Consider the following 25,467-nt stretch of genomic DNA (forward strand, 5'->3'; position numbering starts at 1 on the left):
GTAACGCTAGCAACTGCTGGGACAACCCAAACACATGTCCCTAGGGCGGCTTCAGGAGCTCCAGAAATATGTTTAAGAACACGTTTCAAAGCGGATTCTTGTCAATTTTATATAGCTTAGGCAGCAAGCCGCTTCAGATATGGGATAAGAAGGTAAGTGTGTTCTCTGTTTGAACCCGATGCTATCCTCTGGTCCAGCGCCACTGGTCGCTAGGACACGATCACATGTTTGTAATTGGATGGTGAACTGTTGACATTAAATAGCAGCTTAGTACATTAGTAATAATTTTTACCTTTTTGTCAATTTGATATTAGTTTATTCTACGTAAGTGTATGGTTTGGTGAAAACGGACCAAGCGTTAAATGATTACAACATTAACATTGCTCTAATCCTCTATTCCATGGTGTAACGTTGTTATAGTTGATTGCTACTTAAGGCTACCGAAGGGTCAGCCAATGGGAGATGAAGAAGTAGGCTTCTGCTTCTGTCTGCCTAGATTCTTGTAAGCCCGTTCGGAACGACTCGGGCCAATCCTACTACCTTCTGTCTACTTGCCTCTTGAAACTTGTTAGAAAAATAAGGTGCCAGGTATTGATGGTTTGTCTGATCAAGCAATCACCTAGCGTCCATGTTGGTTATTTGGGTGGGGAAGCCTTCTGGAATCTTTGGGGGAACCATGACAACTCAATAAAATTCTAAATGGAATGCAGAGACTTCCAAACGATTAAGTTTCCCCGCTCGTGTTGTTTCATGATGTAAAAAAAAAAGCATGCCCGTGAGGAATGTGCATCATTTGGCTACGCAGGTGCGGAATGGCCACATCAAGAGAATCACAGACAACGACATCCAGTCCTCAGTGCTGGAGGTCGAGGGGTCCAACGTGAGGTACGTCCGTCTCTTGTTGTCACAGAAACATCATCTCATCAGCCATCTTGTAGTCTCCACCGTAACCCAGTCCCCTGTTTCTTTCCCCTTCTACTGCAGCACCACCTACATCACATGCCCTGCTGACCCTAAGAAAACACTGGGCATCAAGCTTCCCTTTCTGGTCATGATCATCAAGAACCTGAAGAAATATTTCACATTTGAAGTCCAGGTGGGCTCAGCAACCACGAATGACCACCATACAATATAATTATGGATATTTTTTATTACATTTTATCGGGCCCCTATTGTAGAATTTGTCGTTAGAATCCAATTTTAAAGTCGACCCACTTGTGACGGCATTAGTGGATGCTATGTGGTTGATTAATCAACCTACACGCTTCCTACAGTCCAACCTACCACTTGTGGTGTTTCACAAATTGATAGTATTCAACGACTTGTAATCGCTACACATTTTAACTCAAACCCCTGAGCCAGTGGATAAATTGGGTCCCTTTTTAAGATATTTCAGCCATTTGTGACGACTCTGCGGCCTAATTTCTCTTTCAATGTACACCCGTTCAGGTGTTGGATGATAAAAACGTGCGGCGGCGTTTCCGTGCCAGTAACTACCAGAGCACGACGCGGGTGAAGCCCTTCATCTGCACCATGCCCATGAGGCTCGACGAGGGCTGGAACCAGATCCAGTTCAACCTGTCCGACTTCACGCGCCGCGCCTACGGGACCAACTACGCCGAGACGCTCCGTGTGCAGGTGACACGCACGCACATGCGCACACAAGCACGCGCACACACAGGTTAAATAAAGTAGGTACCTCTGGTAGCCATAGCAGTGCCATACAAGCTTGCATTTAGCTAACCTTAAACCTTTAGGGTAGCCCTCAACCAACAATAAAAACTCAAAATGGAAGACATTTCTTTATATTTATCAGAGTGATTGGCATGTGTGACTGACATTCAACAAATTAGGAAGAAAATACCAAAAATGTTTTTATGCATAGGTTATTAATGTTTCCATACATTTATAATGTACCGATTTTACAATCAAATGTACTGCATGTGTTTGGGTGCAAGAGTTGGATTTTTATTTCATTGACGCCACCACATGGCCCACTTGGTCCCTTTTTTTTCGACCCATTTCTTGGCCGTGAAACACACTTTGAAAACCAGTGACCTAGGAGGTATTTTCCTTGAAGACGTCAGTGGACTACAACATGTATTGTAATAGCCATTGGTGTCAGTGGCTAATAAGCATACAATGTTATTAGTTCTGCATGTAGGACCTTTTTGAAACTCCGGCCCCATTGTTATCACTCCTATGCTTTCTTAACACCAGATCCACGCTAACTGTCGCATCAGAAGGGTGTATTTCTCTGACCGCCTGTACTCTGAGGACGAGCTCCCAGCAGAGTTCAAGCTCTACCTGCCCGTCCCCAACAAAGCAAAGGTACACCCACGCACACAAATACCTCAGATAGCTTAAAGTGTGTCTCCGAAAATTGTGTTATTAAATAATTAGTTCAGTGGTTGAATAAATAACTTTTTTTTGGGGTCTGTTTCTTGCAGCAATAGAGCTTTGGAACATGCTCTCTCCCCCCCCCCCCCCCCCCCCCCCCCCATTCCAGATTTCAATATTACTAAAGTGAGATTCTCTCCATTTAAACTGGTTTTTGTGTTGTCCTAACTGTGAATTACATTTTTATTGTCATTTTTTTTGGATCAATAAAGGATTTTTATGATGCAGCAAACTGTTCAGGAATGAGATATTTAAAGGAAAGGTATATCTCAAGCATATGTATTTATCTGAATGTGTACTTGGTTTATGGAAATGAATGAGCGGAGTCCATTTAAAGAATATAAACACTCTTTATGAAATATCACAATGTTCATTTAGAAGGCTTTAGGCAAAATACTTGGTCTCAATTTGGCTCAAACACCACCCAAAATTAAATTAATACATTTCTTTCATGTGGCAGTCAAACACGTCGGTAATATAAAAGTGAATCCCATCTTTTAAAAGATTATATACTGATGTTCCGAAATAATAGATTGGAATCAAACTACCTACAGCACGGGGTAAAGTAGTGGTTACATTTTTTGCATAAGAATGCAAATAGGAGCATATAAACAAGACCTTTTTTGTTATTATTGGGTCTAGGTGTTGGCAGAGCACGCAAATACACATCAATATTTCATTGACAATACTGTAGAGCTGTCACGATACGATAGAGTGGTTTGCAAGATACCACAGTGCAAGTGTCATTGCTCTGCAAATTGTTTCTCCTCATCAAATCAACCATTCCCTGACCCTGTCTGACCATACACACTCTGTCCTACACAAACACACAGGTAACGAGAATATCTTGTGACACCTGATCGATGCGGTCTATTGCTTTTTACACAATCACCCTATTGTAAATGGCTTTGGATAAAGGTGCCAGCTTAATACATGTAATGTAATCTTGGCTGATCCTCCATGAAGATCACCAAATTGTTAATGGTGTCCAAAGATACGATTGGAATTAATGGGATATCGGATCATTCTAATTTTTTCTTTTTTTTCAGAAATCAATTTATTTTAGTATGCTTTTAGCATAACTAACCTTCCACTAGGAGCTATTGGGAATACTATTCAGGCCTGTGAGGATTGCCTAAGTCTAGGACAAATAAGGTCATATTTCAAAAAGGTTAAGCTCACACAACCAGTGGAAGAAGTCTTTTCGATTGTCGAAAAGACTCAATCAATCCCATAAAGCCATTATTCCTGGAGCCAGCTTTCATGTTAACAGTGAAAGGCTCCAATTAAATTAAACTTCAATTCAATAATAAAATTCTCAGAATATTGCAAGAAAAATCGAATGGCAAACGACAGCCACAATTTAAGTAAATAAAGCTTCCCTTGAATATTTTCTATTGAGTCAAGCAATTAGAAACAACATCGACGTAAGATACAGAAAATAAACAGACCAACTCTTATTACTTCTATGGCTGTAGTGACGCATTGTATTGCTTAAATTCATAGCAAGCATTCCTTTTGTGCATAAAAGCCCAGATAAACATTTGAAAACTTAAAAAAATGTTATTGCAAATTAAATACAATTTCATAAGGTATAATATATAACATCATTAAATTCAGGTGCATGGCAATCAGTGCATTTAAAAATAAATTAACATTTAGCAAAATAGAATTATCTCAAATCACAATGTTCCACAAAGTTAAAATCAACAACACAAAATAAAATAAACCGAAGTATAATTCAATATAGTAGTGTTGGGGTCTTCTCTTGCGCTGATTGCGGTCCCTTGTAGTTAGTCCATCTTAGTTCTTTCTCACTGCATGGCTTTCTCTCACTTCACTCTTTTCTCACTATCAAAATCTCCTAGCCAAGAATTGGTGTTCGAAACATGGAAGTAAGGAATGAACAACAAGAACAGGACGAGGACAAGTGGTTCTTTGTTCGTTAGTGCAAAGATAAACTCTGTAATCATTCGTCAAACCAGAAGAATATTCTCATCCTTTTTTGACAAAACTCTGTGATCCCACTGTATGTCTCCACTGCCTTTGCGATCCTTCTCCTCCTTGTCTTGGCTTGACTAAAGGCCTGTTCGTAATAGGCAGTGGCTGACACCTCTCCCACACATGTTGGCATGCATTTGTAGTTTCCAAAAAACTAACGCACAATCAAAAAGGCTTGTCCTGTTCATTAAATGCAACAAGAAAACGAAAAGTCACATTGTTGTCGCCAACAATCTCCTCGGGAATGGCATTTTAAAAATGGGATTTGTCCATATTTTAATCGCACACCATATGTTACATTCCGTCCTTTGTTTTGAGTGCCGCCTCCTCTGTGTGGGGGTGTGTGTGTGCGTGCGGTCACTCTGACGTCCCATAATGGATGACGTAGTAGTCGTGCACGTACATGAGCACGGCCACCGGCTGGCCGATGATCAGAGACATCCACACCGCTGCGTTGCCATAGTTACCGTTCAGGAAGCGTCCCACGAACCAAGCCAGGGGAACCTGCAAGCATGTAGTGAAGTTAAAGAGTCGTCCTACTGTGTGGGCGCTTTGCACAAAGGGACAACGAGAAGCCCCATGTTGGGGAGGCACACAGCTGTGCACTGGGTCAACAAACCATGACCTAGCTGCATTTCTGCCAGGGGTCGTGTGTGTGTGTGTGTGTGTGTGTGTGTGTGTGTGTGTGTGTGTGTGTGTGTGTGTGTGTGTGTGTGTGTGTGTGTGTGTGTGTGTGTGTGTGTGTGTGTGTGTGTGTGTGTGTGTGTGTGTGTGTAGGGCCGACGGACTGCGGGGGAAAGTGAGGCAGTCGTGGGGGGGCCCAAGGCAGAGGGGGGGCCCATGGCCAAAAAAATAAATTAAAAAAATCGAATTATCCACCAGCCCATAGTGTTAGGAGTCGCACATGGCCTCGTCTCCCCCCCCCCCCCCCCCCCCCCCCCCCCCGTCAACAATCGAGGGGTGGGGGGGGGCCCATCAGTACCTCGTGTATAGGGGCCCAGGATTTGGTGCAACGGCCGTGTGTGTGTGTGTGTGTGTGTGTGTGTGTGTGTGTGTGTGTGTGTGTGTGTGTGTGTGTGTGTGTGTGTGTGTTACCTGAGCCATCATGCCGCTGAAAGCCCACAGTCTGAACATCCTCAGAGGAATGCTCACCAGGTACTGAAAGACGCAGAGAAAATAACAATTTAGAATCTTAAAAGTTTATTCCAAATTACTGTAGAAGGAAACACTAAATAAAGGGCAAACTCAGTACTATGACGACAGATAATCGGATAACAATTCAGAATAAAAAACATTCACAACCAGTTGAAACCGGTCGACAGAAGAGCAGTTTAACCACTCATCAGCAATGCATTCTTGTGTCTGTTGAATCTGGTCACGGCAACAATGTTTTAATATGTGCAATAAAATAAAATAAACACATGTTAGTGAGGGGATGTCAAGCCACAGACACAGACGTCCAAACAGAAGTAAAAAAGTAACCATGACTACTGAGACCCGGGACGTACCTCGTGGAAGAACGCTGAAGCCAGGAAGACTGCAGCTTGGGCCATGAACTTGTTGACCCCCTTCCTCAGCATTGGCTTATAAAAGTGTCTGCAACACACACACACACACACACACAGTGAGGCATTGTGGTGTGTGTGTGTGTGTGTGTGTCTATGGAGGACTCTAAACACCTGTGCTAGCTCCTCACCTTAAGCACCACTTGTGAACGGGGATGTTCCAGTTGGACCAGAAGTAGGTAACTGTCTCAGAGTTCCTGAGCGGAACAGATAAAACTCAACATAACAATAAAAACGGCAACGGTATTTCTGGTTTAGAAAACTCTAGCACGTGTTGTGTGAGTGTTGTATTTCTGGACTAGAACAGGGGTGTGTGTTAGTTGACGTGTGGCTACAGATGTGTGTGCGTGTGTGTGTGTCGCTCTACTTGGTTGTCGTGACGAGATAACTCACCACCAGTCCCTGTAGAACTCGCGGTCCCCAAACTGCATCAGCTCTGCCACAAAGTTCATAGAGGAGTGGAAAAACCAATAGAAGAAAATTAACCAGATCAGATGATTAGGGACCTGGGAGAAGAAGCAGAGGGTGGGAGAGAGGATTAGGGAGAGGATTGGATAGAAGGGAGGGTAGAAGGGGGTGAGAGGATGGGAAAGAGGAGCGGATGAGAGGGGTGAGGGTGAGAGGGAGGAGGATTGAGGGGTGAGGATGAGAGGGAGGAGGATTGAGGGGTGAGGATGAGAGGGAGGAGGATTGGAGAGAGGAGAGATCGGAGGTGATGAGAAAATGGGAAAGAGAAGAGAAGAGGATGGGAGAAAGGAAAGGAAGGACAAGAATAAATTATAAAAACTAAAATCATATTTAAAACTAACTTCTGCATTACCTTTAACTATAACTAAGGTTTCTATACACTATCTAGCTCTGACAAGTTTACTCACAGCTAGCTTCAACAGCCGTTCCACCATTCTGGAGAAGTCCATTTCCTGTTAAAGAAACAGAAGAAACAACCACCTTTTCTTTATTTGTATTAACAAACGATTCCTGGAGGCTGAAGAGATTTTTTGTGTAAGGAATTAAGGGAAATGTCATCTTTAGATGTCTTCGAATGAGTCATAAATGATGGTCTGTAAATCTGTCTCCAGCTGGCTTCAATTTTTAACCAGGCTCCAAGCTGGCTCTTAATTTAAAGCGCTTGTTTATTATCGTTTTGAATCGATTACAAAAATTGAACACAATGCAAAATATTTGTAGATAGACAAAGCAATGCGGCTTGTACCTGAAAGGGTTTCATAGAATTCTGCACCGTGGGCACCATCCACTGAAAAATGCAAAATTTTCCATTAACATCAGATTACAAAAGCAAGCAGCAGTTTAACTTTGGGTTGGGCGGGGTATGTTGCTTTGGTCTACATCTGCCTTGTGTGAATGGTTTCAACTTTCCAGTTACCTGCTGTATCAATCCCACCAGTAGCTGCATAAAGAAAAGCTGCAACACAGAGCAAGAAACTTTAAATGCAAACATTTCAACATACTTTTGGGGGAACCTGTCGAGGTTCATAATCTCAAGAAATACAGCGGCGCTTTGATCAAGGAATTTCTATCCTTTATCCCCCCCCCTGATGGATCAATAAAGTACGATTGATCCAATCTATAATTGCAGAGATCACAAACTGCTACTCAAACTCCCCACGTCAAAGACTCCAACCAAAGTTGAATGCATCAAACTAGTACTAAACTATGTACATGTGTAGGTGCCAAGTTTAAGTATGCATCAGGACTACATTTAAAGACAAACAATGTTAATTTATTACGTATGAATTTGTAATAAATACAAACATCCACCATCAATTTGAGGCAATGTTCATTGTAATCCAAAACGACAATAAGTCTACTGTGTATCAATTACAATTGTAATTGTAATTGTGTATCAGGCTATGAAGAACTGTAACAATTAAACAGTGAGCCCTGAGCCAGACCGGATATGTTTTGTAGTGTGCGTGTGTGTGTCCTCTCACCATTTCAAACAGTCTCCTCAAGAGGAACCTCTTCCGTATCCGTGGAGACCGGGGGAAGTTGAGCTCGTAGCAGAGTGTAGGTATGAACACAAAGTAGTATATGTCTGCACGCATGGAAACCCCAATTAGCTTGCATAGACGGCCACGACTCCCATCTATTATTCAGTTTCAATATTTGGCAATGCAAGTCAAAAGACAACGATGTGGCCGTTGCCATGGTTACCTCGATAAGTGAGGTTCCCTGGATACGAGACATGGGTTTTGCCACTGAGCCTGGTTACAGACGGACCTAAACAGAGAGACAGACGTGCGGACAGGGCCGTCAGTATTCTTCTGAATATCTATTTGGTATTAACTAGATACAGAAGTACAAATAAACACAAAGCAGATCTGTGCTAGCTAAACTTTGATTTAAATGCAATATGTTTTTATAATTGCCTGCTGAACCCTTTACTTACTGATGCTACAATTTGTGTAAGCATAAATTGCCAAGCAATTAATGCTAATAAGCATAAATAAGCCAATTCATGTTTGGGTTAATTTTGCCCAGTGTAACGACATCAACGTGTGCGTGTGTGTGTGTGTGTGTGTGTGCGTGTGTATTTGTGTTAAACTTACAGGAGTTTGAGCGCGTCAGTCTTTTGACTTTGGCCAGTCTGATCTCTCTGCACCACATGTTGGTGTCTTTGTACGAGTACATCTTCATGAATAGGATGGTGTAGATACCGAGGGACAACACTCCCCCCACTGGATACCCAAAGACACAACAAGCACAACGAAAAAAATACAAAATGTAAGTAATACAAGTGGAAAACATAAAATAAATACTGTGTGTGTGTGCGTGTGCGTGTGTGTGTGTACCGGGCGTCAGGGAGGTGACACAGAGTACCATCACTACAGGGAACACTAGGATGGCAGTCAAGTTCAACCCGTGAAGCATCAGCCCTGTAGACTCTGAGATTTTTCCCTAGGAGAGAGATGGTGACGACGTGGAGTAAATACACCAGTAGAAAAACCTATTAGATCCATATATAAGTCTATACTATATAGTTGTCCCTTGCCGGGAGGAATCCATTGTACAGAATGACCATGTGTTGAACTTATTATTATTATTTACTGCCCATTTGACAGTAAAACACTTTGACCTAAAGAAGACCTGACAAATATATTGGGCTTTTTACCTTAATATAAAATAACCATATATATTTCTAACTGACTGTTTTTTCAGATAATAGGAGAAGGTTTCTGTGTGAAATTCTATGATTATTGCTGACATCTCCACGTACAGTATATTGGATGAAGAAGTCAAAAAGGTTAGTGTCCGTCTTTTTTTCAAACATAGACAATACTCAGAAGAAGAAGAAATACATACTTGATTAAATACATACCAACATGATTTACAGTGTTATATTAATATAGACAATTTTATGTGAAGCAAGTTCTAATAAATTAATGAGCGAGACACTAACTTTCCTGTTGTTAAACTATTCTAGCTATCCGTTAAGTCGCTGGCAAGTGTTCGAAAAGGGTTTACAGTAGGTTGATTGGTCGACATCATCCTAAAAACAACATCAAAAAGTGAAGACTGGGATTAGAAAACAAAGGGTCAATCAAACTCAGACACTCACCACAGCCAGGCGTCTCTCAGTGTAAAAGGTCGCTATGACGAAGACATTAGACACTGGAACACAGACAGACAGACGGATAAACAAACAAACAATGTTAAGCTAGCTAGCTACCTGAATTGATCAGACTACTAATCTTGCAGTGACAGCCTTTCCATATGGAAAGTCTGAGACACAGCATCGACTCCCTGTGTTAGGAACTTCCCTGTGTTAAGAGGTCTTGATTGACATGCAAGGGCGACCAATCACGGACTGTACACCGGGAACAGTACTACTACCAAAACAGACCCCCACTGGAACATTATGTCATTTCTGATTTGCAGCATTGCTCGGCACGCTAATGAAAAAAAAGAGCTACGTCTACATTTCATTCTCTGTCAGCTACGTGACAATGCTCACATCCCATGAGAATACTGTCTTAAGTTTCTTGGAGACACTGAATGACTGAACTTGTTCTTTGTATCAGACGTTCAGGGAGAGGTGCATGGTGACGTAGTGCAAAGGAACCCACTGGCTAAAGCCACTTAACTTTATTCCTTCATATTCTGCTTTCTATATCTCTTTATTGTTAGAACTGTATAGTCACACTTGAAACCTTGATACATATACAGCTATATTCATTTCTCATGATTAATAACTGTTACTATCTCCATAATCCGACTCTGTCCAGTGTCTACTGATTATATTCATGAACCGAGACTGTAATAGAGCATTATCAGTTGTATCACAAATAGCATTGGCAAACACAGACAGGAAGTAAACAGATATTGAAGAGGCTGCTTTTATGCAGCAAACAGTTGACCTTGGTTATTGTACCTCTATTCACAGCGAGTCTCGTCTATAATACGCACCGATCATCAGGCAGGCCGCCGGCCAGCTGTAGGGGTCCTTCAAGAACAGCGAAACAACTTGGATGGGGTCGACCAAGATACCATACCTAGAAAAGAGGAGGGGGAGAGGGAGGATCTTTAGACTCTTCAACGTTGAGTATATTGCAGCTCATGTTTTGACAGTTGGGGATGGAACCCGGGAGAGGGGGGGGGGGGGTCATGTGCATGCTCACTTGATCAGGTTCTCCAGGAAGAGGCGTGCGTTGCTCAGCACCTGGGGAAGACAACAGCCCCCGGCGAGAGACAGAGCACTACATTAATTAAATCAATCTGTGACTACGTGCACCGCTCACAAAGTGGGAGAGACTGGGTGGGTGTCGGAGGCACAATAACGTACAAATATTTTATGTTTGCTTGCGTGTGTGTGTGTACGTGATGCGTACCCATGTGCGTCTTTATATACATATAACGTATATGTGCATGCGTGTTTGTGAGTGAGAGTGTGTTTATAGTGGGCCATAAATAAGTATATGATGCGTTATTCAGTTAGTTCCAAGTCCACCCTTAATAAAAGGAGCGGCAGGGAAAGAGATACGCTTATCCGTTACATTTATCTCAGCCGCACCGTGAAAAATCATACATCATCTAGTGCCTACAAAATGAATGCATATTGAAAAGTGAACGTTTAAACGAGACCGAATATGCCCGACACAGCACAAGTTGAACCGGGTCCAAGTAAGGTAAATAAACAAGCCTGTCCTCAAAGTGCTGCTGAGTCAAGCACGCTGCCTACGGTGGCCTACCCTTTACCTTAATGACCTTTAACCCCCCTCTCCCCTCCTTTAGTCCCAGAAGGTAGCTCAATCTGCCATGTTGCTCAACCCACTAGTGTACTGTCTGTGTTCTCCTTACTCACATACTGCTGATTGTGCTAGTCCTGATAGCACTATCTGGCTTATTACACACACCAAAGTTATCAGATAGCATGGTGTGTCAGCTCACCTTAAATGGCTGCATTTGTTTGAACAAAGCTACAAACCACAATCCAAACCAGAACCATTATGGTGCTAAAACGCTGTCATCGTCCCTTCATAGATTTGACAAGGACAAATTATCGAAGAGTAAAAGCAAATTTTTCCATATTTTCGTATATATATATATATATATATATATATATATACACATACATATAATAAATGTGAAATGGAAATATATTAACATTTGCATTTCACATTTCTCCTCACCATGCCACGATGTGTGGAGAGCCAAATTGAGTGTCTAAAATTAGTTTTGAGTAATGAAGAAAGGGGACAAGTTCTTGATCAGAGGACAAGTTCTTGATCGGAGTCCAGAGTGTGGACGGTCACCGTGTAAAATTAGAAGAGACACTTGTTGTCCGTCGCCCCAGGTCAGATGACCAAAGGGAAGAGCAAACAGACCTAGTCTACCATGATACGGTCAATCGACTTACTATTCCCATTACTGACTAGACTTTGTGTGTGCACTGTGGACCTGTGAATGCTTTACTTAGCCAACAGTTTCATGGTATTCATGTGAAACACTGTTTGGTGTGTGAATGCCATCTTTAGAAATGCCATGCCTTAACTTTCATCTCAACTACAGGCCACTATTTCTTTTCTTTTTTGGACACCTTTTGTACCATGGCTTATTCCCAAAGCACTAATCAAATAACAACAGTCTATATCACATCATATACAGTTATATGAAGCATAATGGCAATGATGCAATCACTGCATCTCATGAAAAACTGCTTGAATGACTGAAATGATGATGCATACACAGCTCATACTCATACAGACTTAGCGCGTCTTAGCTTTTGAGTGCTGCTGCGAACAGAGGGGCGCTCACGCAACAAGAAGAGGCTAGCCCACGGCCGCTGAAGGAGCACTCACCAGCATGACAACACACCAGTTGAGGATCCCCCGGTAGTTGCTGTAGCCACTGGCAGAGCTCAGCAGGGACTCCTGCATGACGTGACAGCTGCAGGAGTTAAAACACAACACGGTTCACCTTTTTACCGTTCACTTGGCTAAAGTGTAGTCAACGCTATATTCAATGCAATTTATTACTCTATAAAATGTACATAAAATGTATTTATTTCTTTTTTTCAATCAAACATGACAGACAAATCAGAGGTGTGTGTGTGTGTGTGTGTGTGTGTGTGTGTGTGTGTGTGTGTGTGTGTGTGTGTGTGTGTGTGTGTGTGTGTGTGTGTGTGTGTGTGTGTGTGTGTGTGTGTGTGTGTGTGTGTGTGTGTGTGTGAGTGAGAGAGACACATGCACGAGTAAAAGGGCACAGAGTAGAGAAAAGTACTATCTAAAAATAAACAAGTCACAACATTATTATTAACACAAAAATAACATGACAAAAGTTAATTTAGCCGAATCTGAATGAACAGAGAGGAGGGGGAATGTAGATAGCAGGTAGGTAAACGGGTAATGTGAACAGATTGGCAGGAGAAACTATTTTCTCAGTTCTCCATTGCTGGCTGGCCAATAAGGCAATAATCACACTCCACTTGTAGGATAGTAACGGGTACGCCCTAAGATAAACATGAACGAAATTGCGAAAAACACGAGACATGGGGCTATCTCAAGCAAGTCAAGTGACGAGACAAAGTTGACTTTAGAATTTATTTGAGGGGTTGAAAAATACATAAAAGTTATAGGCCAATAGTGAAATCATACCCTAACTAGTAAAGATTATTTTTTCAGTTTCAATCGATAGAGCCCATTTATGATCTGAGGGGAAGGCTTATAGAATACAAATGAAAAAGATGACAAATGGGTTAAAATAACTATACGGACGCGCCTTGCATTTTCTATCAGTGTTTTAAGCTAGTGTTCCCTCCCTGCCATATGAAAACAATAAGTCAACAACAAGACCATGAAAACACATTTTAAATGCATCAGTGTTTCCTTGCCATCATTTTCAGTGACATCGCTTGCCTGAGTCGGTCGGAAACATCCCTCACTCGGCTCCTCTCTCTCGGATGTCCCTGTGCAGTAAACGATGGGTCCTGCGTCTTTTTCTCCAACTTGCCATTGCTCGCATGCTTGGAGAACACATCTGTTTTGGCATTGGCCGGGGACGCCTGGGCTTTACCCCCGTCTCCGTGCACCTTGCCTCCGTTAACATTTGCAACAGCGTTCGTTCCCCCGCCAGAAACGGTGGTTCTTCTCCTGCGATGCACGGGCTCTCTCGGTGCCCGGTCCACCATTTCCGCAGGTTGGCACGTTCCGTTTCACCTGATTGACATTGCTTAACGTTTTGTTTTTTTAATCGATATAGCCTACATGTCTCATTCCTCCCGTCCCGTTATCAACGCGTCTGCTTCTAGTGTGCTTGCCAAGCTTTCATCCGTGGAGAGAGGCGGCTCTCCACTTCCGTTTAGTATCGTGCGCAGGCAGGCGGCTGCTGTCAAAACCTAAGCGGGTCAGTCATAAACTGCGTTGCCAGTTTTGGATGTCATAGATTTCCCCCTTTGTGGTTGTACTATTTTTTATACGAATTAAATTTTGAATAAAAAATATATATATGGCAAAATATCTTTACACATGACATGAAAATGATTGATTTAAATTGTATTGGAAAGATAATAATAATGATTATAAATAGGCTCTCGTGGTCAAGGGCGCAAATCTCATTACAAATTAGTAGTGAAATCAATAATAATACCAACGTAAATCAAATGATCAAATGAGGTGACACGTTGGGGACATAGCATGAGATAGCCTACTGCCTTCTGCACCCACGCTCGACATAGGCCCATTCAGAGCCCACGCACCGACTACTACAGCATCTGAGTAAGGACACACGCACACAGGTTTATAGATGCCGTTTGTGTGATTTTTTTGGCCCCCTGCATGCAAAGTGGTGCATTACGCTTAACCAAACAAATACTGTAATTGACACTCTAAATTGATTTCGACACAAAATACCAAAACAACGTTCCAACAGAGGGACTTCTTGGAAAGCAGCTCAGTGTTTTGGCTACGCCCACTCACTTAGTTCCCCTAGGCAGCGTCCGTTCCCATATATACAGGAACCTACAGAGGCTAAGAGAAAGAAAATAAAAGAGAAAGTGTCGCTGTGCGAATTTACATCAGCGAATGCAACTAGGGCAAATGGTTGACAAGGGCAAATGGTAAGCCTGTTTTTCTGAAATGTTAAAGTGTGTTTTCGATTGAAAATCGAAAAACTTCCCCACATGCATACTTCACCACAATCAACAATCGATGTCTCAACCGTATCCAATCAGCGTCGTCTAGTTAGGCGCCGCTCAGTTGCGGCTCAGAAAGCTCCTACCCCGAGGCATGTACAACCTGAGCCTCTAAACTGTGAAGTTGGGCGGGTCCTCTCTCCCAAGCCACACCCATAGTGGCTCACTAGAGGGAAAAGTCCCTCAGTCGGAACGCCCCGTGTGTGTTCCCCTTATATTGGCTGAGTGATCCATCTTGCTCAACTACAAGTGTCTAGCGTTCCCCTAGCCTGCCTATTGTCCCCCAGTGACTAAACTTGCGTTCGGTGTAAAACGACCACTAGGCATCCTGCTCGCCTTTGAAAGCGCTCAAATCAAGCGCTCAAGCGCGTTGATTTGGAATGTGGCCCCATATGTTGTCATAAGGGGCCAAGTTACCTCCCCTTTCTCTGCCTTGCCCGCCCAGAGAATTTGGCCCGCCAATGAGCTACGACCGTGCGAGCGCCACATGTGTGTGTGTGTGTGTGATTACACACACTGTAATGCAAGTGTTGTACACTTCTTTCTTATTTGGATAACCGTTCTGCTGTTGGTGTTATGGCGCATAACACGTCGGTTCTTTTTACGTCTCTGGTATTTCCACAACGAGACCGTAGTTGGGGTTATCTCAGCCATGGTTGAGAAGGATTTGGGGGAAAGGAACTTTGGCTTTGACTCCCTGAAGTAAATGAACTGCAACATGCTTTTGGCTGTGATAATATATATTATAGGATATAGATATCTATGTATCATATGATATTATTTAGACATAGAGCTCCAGGAATTCCGCCGGAGCACCCGGAGTGTTCCAGAATATTTACAGAACACGGCCAAAGCCTGTGTGCGCCTCGCCATTGCGATACATCCACAGTAAACAGAGCGCATGGTACCGTGGCCGAAAGCTGCTCAGGGCCACACCCCCACCCTCCTCCTTTCCCGCCTCTCTCCTCATTTGCATTATAGCTACAGACACCGAAACGGCGCGTTTGGGGGAAGCTCAATGTGCGACTGGCTCGTAGTGGCTGTAATTCTGCACCACGGCCGAATTTCGGGGACGTCTACAAATACTGTGTTAATGGCCCACTCATATCTATATTAAAGCATCCATAAAGTAGCATGCCATGGGACCTTTAAGGTAAGCATTTCGGTTCCCTCTTTCTTCATGAGGACCATACCAATCAGTGGAATATTGCAGTGATAAAATGATACCACAGTTTGCCGACAATGTTCACAGGTCGATAATAGAAATCTAATATTCATAATGAAAAGTCATAATAAAAAATCCTTGAAGAAAGTCTATTAATGCAAAAAGCGATAATAAAAAGTTTGATAACTTTTCGCCTTGCTAATTTAATTACAGTCCATCTTGTCATGTTAGCTTATTAGCTTTAAATTTAGAAATATATTCTATAGGAAAATAAATAATAAAGTGTTCAATATACAGCATACTCTACCCAACTACATACCAAATAACGTTATCCATTTAAGATTGAGTCACAATTTTGAATAAGGAACTGGTAAGTAGCCTGCTGTATATATTTATTGTAAAGTTGATTATAGAAGGCAGACCTTTTTAGCTTGAGAATACATGCCCTACATTGCCATGAATGGAAAGGGGTTATTTATTACATTTGTAATAAACTAAATGTAATATTACGAATACAAATAATACTTTTATTGAGAAAAAGGACATATTCCAAACCTCACAACGTTGGACTTTGTAACAAGACAACTTTGTATATTATTTGTCTGGTTGTTAGTTGACATCCGCCTTTACAAAATAATGTTCTAAGTGGCATGGCAAAACTATACTAATAATGTTCTAATAAGAAGATACGCCACTTTGCTGAATAAATTAAGCAAAAACCAGGGGTGCAATTAAGCATATGCCGTGTAAAGGTCAGTGGATTTTAAAGAAAATAGTAATGCATTTTAACTGAGCAGCTCAGGAGGCTTATCGCTGCCATCTGCTCTTCATGTTGCGCAGCCTCAGTGCTAGTTGAACTACTAACCTTTAACTAATACTAGGTTGAACGAAATCACATCCCTCAATTATGTATGTGCAAATAACGGTGCTCCATTCCCACCCTGCACTTCTGCGATGCAATACTAATCTTTCTTGCTTTCTATTTTGACAGTATTGTGGCGACCGTGGGCATGGTCGCCGTGTTCAGGGTGCCTCAAGGGATCCTGGGGGGGGGGGGGGGGGTAGGACCATCGCAAGCTGGACCTCTGGCGCCCTCCTAGGTCCTTTGCAGCAGAGACATTATTTTGGGTTTGCCTCAATGGTTGGGTTAGTGTTACTGTGTGATAGTGAGTTATTATTCGGGACACCGTCAACAAGACGGTTATGTTAAGTATTTAAAGGTTGGGTATGGAATTCGCTTTTCTGGCCATTTTTGCAAAATTACTTGAAATCCTTATCATAACCCACTTACAGCCACTGAGTTAGAAGTACTGACATGAAAATTAAACAAGTCAATCATCTGTGGAACGGGCAGGGCTCGAAAAACTCCAGCCAATGATTTCCAGAGCCACCGAGATGCATTGGACAGTAAGTACGTCAATCAAACGGCCGTACTGCAGTCCCCCTCCCCCGCGCGCGACCCCTTCGTGCACGTACTCAAACCGCGTGACCCAGAGCAAGCTTCTGTTTGTTGTTATCCTGCGGTAGCTACTGGAGCTAGCTAACTAGCAAATGACTCGCTCTCGCGCATCTGTGTTCGCTCGTGCATGATTGCGCGTCCATGTCGGGTAGAGTCAGGCCGTTTCTCAATTCGCGTACTTGTGCGTGCTCGTGTGCTCGTGGACTCGTGAAACGTCATCAGTCGTTGCCCGAGCACTGTTCCAATTCGAAGCACGCATCAAGCGAGTACTGTCGTAAAACCCGGAAGTGTTCTTGATGCGTGCTCGATCTCGCTGTTTCACCGAGCATGCATTGGAGGTGGCTCGTGTGTGCTTGCAATCGCTATAAATCCCAGGATGCATTTCGCACTCGCAGCAGTACGATGGCGGACAATATGGAGAAGACGCACAACTGTAGCTTAAGTTACTCTTAACTTACATATATATTTATATAATATATAATATAATAATAATAATAATAATAATAATAATATATAAATATATATATATAAAGTCGTGTGTGTATAGCTTATACACATGACAGGACACGCATATCTTTTCAATTTTTTATTCATTCAGAATATTGACATACTATTTGAAAATGAAAGAGGCTGGGATTTTGTTTTATATCATTTGTTTATATTGTTCAGTAGTAGTAGCAGAGAATGTCTAATATGAGGAGAACTGGCACTCGCGGGTTAGTTCCGGTTTTCTGGACTGGTTGCAGTAATAATCTTTGACCACGCGGGGCGCTCGTAGGCGAGTCCAGAATGAATGGGAGCCAACGGGGTTTTATCCTCAGAATCCACTTTTCTCACGATGTAATTTTTTGTCAAGTAATTTGGAAGTTGCTATCAAAGGGTGGGGCTAAGATAATAAACTCAGCTGAATATTGCATTTTTTAAGGTCACGTATCTGTTCTAAAAAGGCGTTAAAAACATGCGATGACGTCACACACTCTGTAATACTGTCAGAGGTACTGCTTTACGGCAGTTTCTAAAGCACTTCCCTTTTCCCGCAACGATAACACCAGCTGTTGGAGGTAAGGCTTTTTTTTGCTTAATACCCTAGTTACAGAGTTTTAGTGAGCTAATGTAAAAAAAAGAAATGCTCGAATGTTTTACATATGTAGGCTATGTTACTTACAGAGAGTGTTTTTTCTAATCCTCACTAGTGCCGATGATAAAGCTTTTTTTTAGTAACGATTATGAGCCATTTCTTTCTCCTAAAATAGAAACCTGGATTAGAATCATAATTTTAAGACTGCATCAATTTAGTTTACATCAGTAAAGAATCTGCTAGAGAGCAGTGTTCTGTTATTCTCCTCATGCCTCTTCCTTTCTTGATCTCTACAGTCGGACCTTGATGCTGTGACAACGGACAAGTCTTCTTCCTCTGTCCTTTTCCCCTGCCTCTGTATGTTCAGTGTTGTTAAATCATTTATCTTTTTTTTTATTAGTTACTGTTCTTATTGTGTTCTTGTTAGTGTGATGTTTGAATAAACTTGCCTGTTGCAATGTTGGTATAATGTTTGTATAATTACTGTTATACAACTGTTACTGTTTCAATGTGACCCAGACCATATTTCTCATTTAACAAACATGTGTAGCTTATAATGTGTTGCATGGCAGAGCAATTATATTCAATGGCTTAAAACAAACCCATCTGTAAAGATCAGTGAATGCATAGAAATCAATGACAAGTGGTGTAGATGGTTTTCCCTCTGTGCAAGGTCATTAGCCCAAGTCCTACAAAAAAATAACGACTGTAATAGCAGATGTTGAAGTTGTTAAATCGTTAACTAACCATTTGTATGGAACAATCGGTTAAGGTAAGTTAAGTGCTTGAGTCTCGACACTTTAGAGAATGTCTAGCACGCAACTTGAATAAGCCATGTGCGATATTACCCGGGCTCCGAAGTAGCCTAGGACCATTCATACAGGAGCAAGCAAGAACGTTACCTTTTTCTGTCCTTGGGAAACGAAAAGACGGACAATCCGTTTCCACTGTAAGTGCAGTTTATCATTGCACATTTAAGAGGCATTTCTTTTTTAAACTATCTTTATTTTCGAAAAATAGACAATGACAGATTAAATGATATTGAGCGGGATATTGACTGTATTATTTAAGGTGGTCATACCGTAGCCTACCTACCATGTATATAACACATTGAACATTGAACACAAGAAATGGAAGAAATTCCATTCATGGCCATGTACTTTCACCATACATACTATCTAAAAAATAAAAGGGTCTGCAGGAAAATATAAATACAGCACGCAAAAATTGAGTTAACACGTTTCTGAATGCTCTTCAGCTTCAGATGCCGTCAAGAGGGGTCTCTGGTCGTAATCAGTCGCAAGTCCGTCCCTGACCAATCAGCATTCATTAGCAGAATGCTAGCGTGTTTGGCCAACAACGGCCCAAACTGTAAGAAATCGAAAGGACATAAGTACTCACTCATTTGACTTTTGAACCATAATCTATATTGAACTTGCGGAATCTACAATAAAATTTGCGATATTTCAACGACAAGCAGGTGAAAGAGGCATAATTAGCCGTTTAGCCCCATAGACTCCCATTCAATCTGGACTCGCCCGCGATCACCCCCAGTGGATGTCTCATGGAACTACAACCAAAATCGGTACAATGGGGCGTATAGGGAGTGCCCACGCTCTTCGTAGACGGGCTCTGGTAGTAGGCCTATATGCCTAAATGAGGCCGTAGCACAGTTAACGGACGAGCAGAGGTGGTGACGTCATCGAGTCCGCTGCTATTCCAATTGCAGGTACGTACTCGCGTACTCGCAAGTCTGTGCTTGAAGTACGGACTTGCCAAGTACGTGCTTGCAAGTCATCGAGTCCGTAGTACGCGTGCTAGGAATTGAGAAACGGCTTCAGAGTCAGCGTTGAAGGAGAGGGGGTAGGACCGTTTGAGTTGTGTGTTTTCAAAATCTGCTGGCATTTCGCAAATCCCTTACCCAACCTTTAACTGCTGAACATGGGTCTGTTCGAAATGACTTACTTATTACTACTTACTACCTACTCAATACTTGGCTTACTACTCGAATCCTTAAATAATGATTGAGTAATCCATTTGAGTAATCGACGTTCGGAAGACCGTTCTTACTTAACCACCTCAGATGACGTGAATCAAATGACATGTCAATAACCTACCGGCCGGGCGCCGTTAATAAATATTATAAATAAATATATAAACGTCACATTTAACGTCACAGTACATCTTCAACCTAAGGATCTGCGGTGATATGTTAAAAACAATTATTAAACAATTATTATGGTATGGCTGTGGGCTCTGCTGCTGCGGCTCCCCGTTTAGCGCCATTGCTTCCATTGTTCTTTTGAATAGACGCAGTGCATTCTGGGGTGGTTGAGTACGTCTAGTAAGCTAGCGATGCATACACAAAATCTTTCCGGAAGTAGAAGACATTCGGATACTACTCGCTTACCTAAAACTCGCTTACTACGTTCTACTTACTCAATTTGACGTCATAGTTAGTAAGAGTAGGAAGCAAGTATGTGGTTTCGAACAGACCCATGGGCTCCAGTCTCTTCCTTTCCGTGCTGCTCGCCACAGTATTTCCCCATATAAGTGGTCTACATTTAAAATATTTTTCGATGACACTAGACAAGAGCAAACATGATAGCTTAATCTTTTTTTAAGAGAATAGTCTTTTGTTTACAAGCCAAGTGCATGATATCTTAATTAGAATACTCTATTGTGATTAAATAGCAATTAATTCAGTAATATATATTATTCATTTGTTTGTTTACCTTGGTTAATATAATTCTGTTGTTAACATGGTTAATATGGTTAATAATGTTTCTTAGTTAAAATGGTTCTTATGTGTTGTCTTGGGTTTGTCTTGAGTGAACACCCAAGTCCTATGATCAGCTTGACACGAGTAGCCATGAGAGGAGGGTCATCGAAGATATGATGAAGGCACTGCTTTTGTTCATTCCACTTGAGACTCCACCCGTCACTGTACGAAAGAGTAAAAAAGTACTTGATTAGTTAGTGAGATATCTTAAATCACCAGTCATCAGTCAGTCTTAAAATCACCTCCACATTTCCATTGTTTTAGAACTGTGAAAATGGGATGAGAGTATTGGAAAGGATTGGAAAATGCAATGTCTAGCATAAGATGCTTGGTATTTTACCTAGCAGTGGTATAACTATATCAAGGGTGTGTAAATCAATCTATCCGTCAATCATCCTTCAGTTCACCTATCCCATGACAACCATGCTTCAGGATTTAGAATCGTCCTAACGTTAGTTATTTCCTAACAATTAAACGTTACACGAACAAAGAGGACTCCATTAGTAGGAAAGATTCAAAAGCAAATAATTGTATTATAATTTTAGCAATTTCTTGATTGAAACTTGAAAAATTCCTGGCATGGTGACATCCTTTTTTGTATGTGTGTGTTTGGCATCAATTTCTTCCGGCCAGCAATGGCCACCTATTCTGGTTGCTAAGGCTTCTTCCTGCTGGTATGGTCTCCTGTCCGTGTGTGTGTGTTAGAGAGAGGCCATAGCCTCATTTGTTTCAGGATTGCATGCATTGAATCAGAAGTCACTGCCCGCCACAGACAGAAAACCAGACAGAAAACCACACACACACACACACCCACACACACACACACACACACACACACACACACACACCCGCATCACACTTATTTTACAAATGTGTTTGCATATCTTACCTATACCATTAACAGTGATAGAGTTGGTTTCAATGTCAAAAGCTGTGATGGTTCCTGCGGCATCGGTCAGAACTCTGGCTATCTGGTCACTAGGAGGAGCTGAACTGAACTTTGCGTCCATGGTGGTGATGATCGATCCTTGGCTAGGGAAAAAAATTGTAGCACATATCTTTGTTTTAAATTGATGTACTAACCAGTGAACTGAGACACATGAATGCCATGCCAAACTTTAATATGTTAATATATATACATAATGTGTAATATAATGTGTATGCGAAAATTTAATTCTAGTTATCTTATTTTGTAAAACACAGTTTAGAACGTTGACATTTTCCAAGTAACATTTTATTTTAATATCATAGAATGCCACCCGAGGCTTCAAAAGGTACCTGAAAGTTACCACTTGCAAGCTAGTGAAGGAACCAAAAGCTCTTCTGAACAAGGGTTCGAGCTGCACAGGGGAAAAGACAGTTAGAATAAGAAGGCTTTGTTCATTTCAAGGAATACAAAATAAGCACTGTGTTATTCACCGCTGACATCTGTTAAAATTCTGTGTATCACCTACTTAACATAGCTTTGCAGAGTAGCAACAAGTGATACGGGAGGGAACCCTCATTTAGACAATTATCAAAAGCAAATGTTGTTTAAGGAGCAAGTTCGTTCCCATGTAAGCCGCCCAGGTGCTCAAAATGTTCTTACCGCAGATGTGATGGTTGTGGCTCGATCTTGGAAGGCTGCTGATGAGGGATTCAAAAGGTCTGCTGTAAATGTGTCTCTGACAGAACGGAATCCAAATCGGACGTTAGCCAACGCTACTGCAGCAGTGGTTGTGGTTTGAGTTGGGGCCGGTGGTTGGGCAGTTGTAGCAGGTGGTTGGGCTGTTGTAGCCGTTGGTTTGGCAGTTATTGTCAGTGGTTGGGCAGTTGTTGGGGCAATCGTTGTGGTAGTGGTAACAACTCCTGTAAAGACGCATTTTGGGTTTTTGCGTTTAGTAATTTACGTTTATGATATGATATACACTGTATGTGATACATTTTATTGAAATTTAAGAACTTACTTTCGACAACAATAGTGGTAGCATCAATTTGGAGACTATCAGTGGAGTTGTCCATTGCAGCATTTCTCAAGACATTTGCAACTTCCTCTGCTGGCGGAATACTTTCACTTGGGGCAGTATTATTGAACACAAGCTCCAAAACGGTTTCAGTGTTGGCCATACGTCGACCTCCGGCAGGTCTGGAAAAACAGGTTATCATTACGATTGCAACAATTCAAATTTTATGTCAGAAAGCTGGTTCAGAGACAGGGGTACAGCGATTAATTGGCATACGAGACTTGGAATGGAGTATATTATCATTCGCATTGTGGTGAGGCCACGAAATGCCTTGCAAAAATATCTGTAGGCCTAGATATATTTACAGTCATGAGGAGGTTTCCAAGGTTTTACCTGAATCCAATGACAATAACGCGGATGAAAAGGAATCCATATTCTGCCCTGTAGATAGCATTACACTAAGGAGAAAAACATTGAAATGTAAAAAAACATTGAAATGGCTTTCAAAGTAGATTATATTAAATCTGTATGAAATGTCAAGAGAAACAAAACGATCAATACAAAATAACTAGCAAATATTTCAAATTCTTCGAGCACCAGGTTACATTCATTTTTTTAATCCACCACAACTGTGTCCAACTCACCGTTGTAACAACGATCAACTGCAGTACAATAAACTGCTGACTGCTTGGGTTTGATAATTGTTCGTCGTAAGTTTGTGTTAACGTAACCGACACACTGAAGGTCGGAGCAGGGGCTGATGGTGCGGTCGGAGGACTGGTGGTCGTCAAGAGGCTGGTCGTGGATTCGCTGGAAGACGTTTGGGTAGAACCCATGGTGCTGCTTGCTGTGGAAGGTGTTTGGGTGGAACCCATGGTGCTGCTTGCTGTGGAAGGTGTTTGGGTGGAACCCATGGTGCTGCTTGCTGTTGAAGGTGTTTGGGTGGAACCCATGGTGCTGCGTGCTGTGGAAGATGTTTGGGTGGAACCCATGGTGCTGCGTGCTGTGGAAGGTGTTTGGGTGGAACCCATGGTGCTGCGTGCTGTGGAAGATGTTTGGGTGGAACCCATGGTGCTGCGTGCTGTGGAAGGTGTTTGGGTGGAACCCATGGTGCTGCTTGCTGTGGAAGGTGTTTGGGTGGAACCCATGGTGCTGCTTGCTGTTGAAGGTGTTTGGGTGGAACCCATGGTGCTGCGTGCTGTGGAAGATGTTTGGGTGGAACCCATGGTGCTGCGTGCTGTGGAAGGTGTTTGGGTGGAACCCATGGTGCTGCTTGCTGTTGAAGGTGTTTGGGTGGAACCCATGGTGCTGCGTGCTGTGGAAGATGTTTGGGTGGAACCCATGGTGCTGCGTGCTGTGGAAGGTGTTTGGGTGGAACCCATGGTGCTGCTTGCTGTGGAAGATGCTCCAGTGGTGACCGTGACAGGAGCAACGTTCACAGTTGTGGTGGGAACCGATACGTCCGTTGTGATGGTTGGTGTAACAGAAGAGATGATTGTGCTTGTGATGGGTGCCATGGTTGAGCTTGGTGTGAGAGCTCCTGTAAACGTTGTATTTATATTTAAAAAAAAGGAAAGTGAATCCATTGCTATTTCCTTGATCTTACATACTGTACCTATGACTAGGATAGAGTCATGATCAACTGACTCGTTCTGTCGAACCCTTACCCTAACCCCATTACTTTTATCATAATATCCAGAATGGAATTTGTAATCATACCTGTGACAAAAGAATGTGAGGTTGGAACGGAGGGTGCTGTAGCTGGAGTTGGCGTAGTTGTTGTTGCTGCTGTCGTCGGAGTTGCTGTTGGGATTTGCGTTTCTGAGAAGGTACATGTTACTTGTAACTATGTATTTGTACATGCATAAGCGCAAGAATCAGGGAAAAGCCACATACTTGAGCAACAAGTTATTTGTTACGAGAAAAGTGCTGTTACTTTTATCATTGGATGAAATATGGAAAGTGTGACCATACCTGTGACAACAATAGATTCAGGATCAAAGGAGATTCCGCCAGCGGAGGTGTTGGTTGCTGCCGTCGTCATGGTCTCCAGTACATCGGCAGTTGAAATGGTCACTTCAGGTGATGCTGTGTTATTGAAAACAAGCTCCACCTCTATTGTAGTGTTTCCATCGATGGACGGGCTGAAAAACAGATTGCCATCATTATGAGACCATTCAACTTGAATACAACTTGAAAGCTTGATGCTCTAGCTTACAGTTCGGGAACATATACCATCATGTTTAGCTTATAGTGCATACAACAGAACTTATTCTTTGACCCTATGGTGCCTGGATCTGAATAGTATTATTTAGATCGTTTCAATTAGCCTTTATCATTGTGCATTGTGATTGACCCTAAACTACATCGGTAAAATTGCTACTTTTCAGAAATTAGAAACATGATTGAAATTTGTCAAAAGGA

The 25,467-nt window shown here is 42.1% G+C and overlaps 3 protein-coding genes across 3 annotated transcripts in view; 1 reads left to right on the top strand and 2 right to left on the bottom strand.

The window, feature by feature from the left end:
- Positions 1-4,997, top strand: part of cfap20 (cilia and flagella associated protein 20) — a 5,093-nt gene extending 96 nt beyond the window's left edge. The window contains exons 1-6 of the mRNA XM_056582324.1: positions 1-152; positions 806-885; positions 985-1,096; positions 1,450-1,638; positions 2,221-2,331; positions 2,451-4,997. The exon at positions 1-152 is cut by the window's left edge and continues 96 nt beyond it. Of these exons, the coding sequence (XP_056438299.1) occupies positions 69-152; positions 806-885; positions 985-1,096; positions 1,450-1,638; positions 2,221-2,331; positions 2,451-2,456 (582 nt within the window). The 5' untranslated portion in view covers positions 1-68 and the 3' untranslated portion in view covers positions 2,457-4,997. The remainder of the gene's footprint in view (positions 153-805; positions 886-984; positions 1,097-1,449; positions 1,639-2,220; positions 2,332-2,450) is intronic.
- dgat1a (diacylglycerol O-acyltransferase 1a) lies at positions 2,730-13,795 on the bottom strand. Its single transcript, XM_056582317.1, has 17 exons — positions 13,343-13,795; positions 12,287-12,374; positions 10,607-10,647; positions 10,395-10,480; positions 9,547-9,599; positions 8,780-8,885; positions 8,537-8,665; positions 8,142-8,207; positions 7,919-8,022; positions 7,351-7,389; positions 7,180-7,221; positions 6,842-6,886; positions 6,360-6,472; positions 6,098-6,163; positions 5,910-5,997; positions 5,497-5,559; positions 2,730-4,905 (listed from the first exon to the last, which is right to left on the bottom strand). Exons 1-17 carry the CDS (start codon positions 13,612-13,614, stop codon positions 4,759-4,761), a joined length of 1,548 nt encoding a protein of 515 aa, XP_056438292.1. The 5' UTR covers positions 13,615-13,795; the 3' UTR covers positions 2,730-4,758.
- Positions 13,796-20,549: 6,754 nt separating this feature from the next.
- On the bottom strand, positions 20,550-24,878 carry LOC130376232 (uncharacterized histidine-rich protein DDB_G0274557-like). Its single transcript, XM_056583453.1, has 8 exons — positions 24,763-24,878; positions 23,688-24,583; positions 23,437-23,501; positions 23,047-23,225; positions 22,689-22,948; positions 22,379-22,440; positions 21,990-22,132; positions 20,550-21,262 (listed from the first exon to the last, which is right to left on the bottom strand). The coding sequence occupies exons 1-3, from the start codon at positions 24,876-24,878 to the stop codon at positions 23,497-23,499; spliced, it is 1,017 nt and encodes a 338-aa protein (XP_056439428.1). The 3' UTR covers positions 20,550-21,262; positions 21,990-22,132; positions 22,379-22,440; positions 22,689-22,948; positions 23,047-23,225; positions 23,437-23,496.
- Positions 24,879-25,467: the final 589 nt, after the last annotated feature.

This window comes from Gadus chalcogrammus, chromosome 22 (genome assembly GCF_026213295.1).
Source record: "Gadus chalcogrammus isolate NIFS_2021 chromosome 22, NIFS_Gcha_1.0, whole genome shotgun sequence".
Lineage (NCBI taxonomy): Eukaryota > Metazoa > Chordata > Actinopteri > Gadiformes > Gadidae > Gadus > Gadus chalcogrammus.

Coding starts and splice junctions, on each gene's coding strand:
- LOC130376232 (XM_056583453.1), bottom strand. CDS start 24,878: ATGTACCTTCTCAGAAACGCAAATCCCAACAGCAACTCCGACGACAGC. Junction 24,584..24,762: donor CTCACATTCTTTTGTCACAG/GTATGATTACAA, acceptor CAACGTTTACAG/GAGCTCTCACACCAAGCTCA.
- dgat1a (XM_056582317.1), bottom strand. CDS start 13,614: ATGGTGGACCGGGCACCGAGAGAGCCCGTGCATCGCAGGAGAAGAACC. Junction 9,600..10,394: donor GGCGGCCTGCCTGATGATCG/GTGCGTATTATA, acceptor TCTGTGTTCCAG/TGTCTAATGTCTTCGTCATA. Junction 6,887..7,179: donor ATTCTATGAAACCCTTTCAG/GTACAAGCCGCA, acceptor TTTCTTTAACAG/GAAATGGACTTCTCCAGAAT.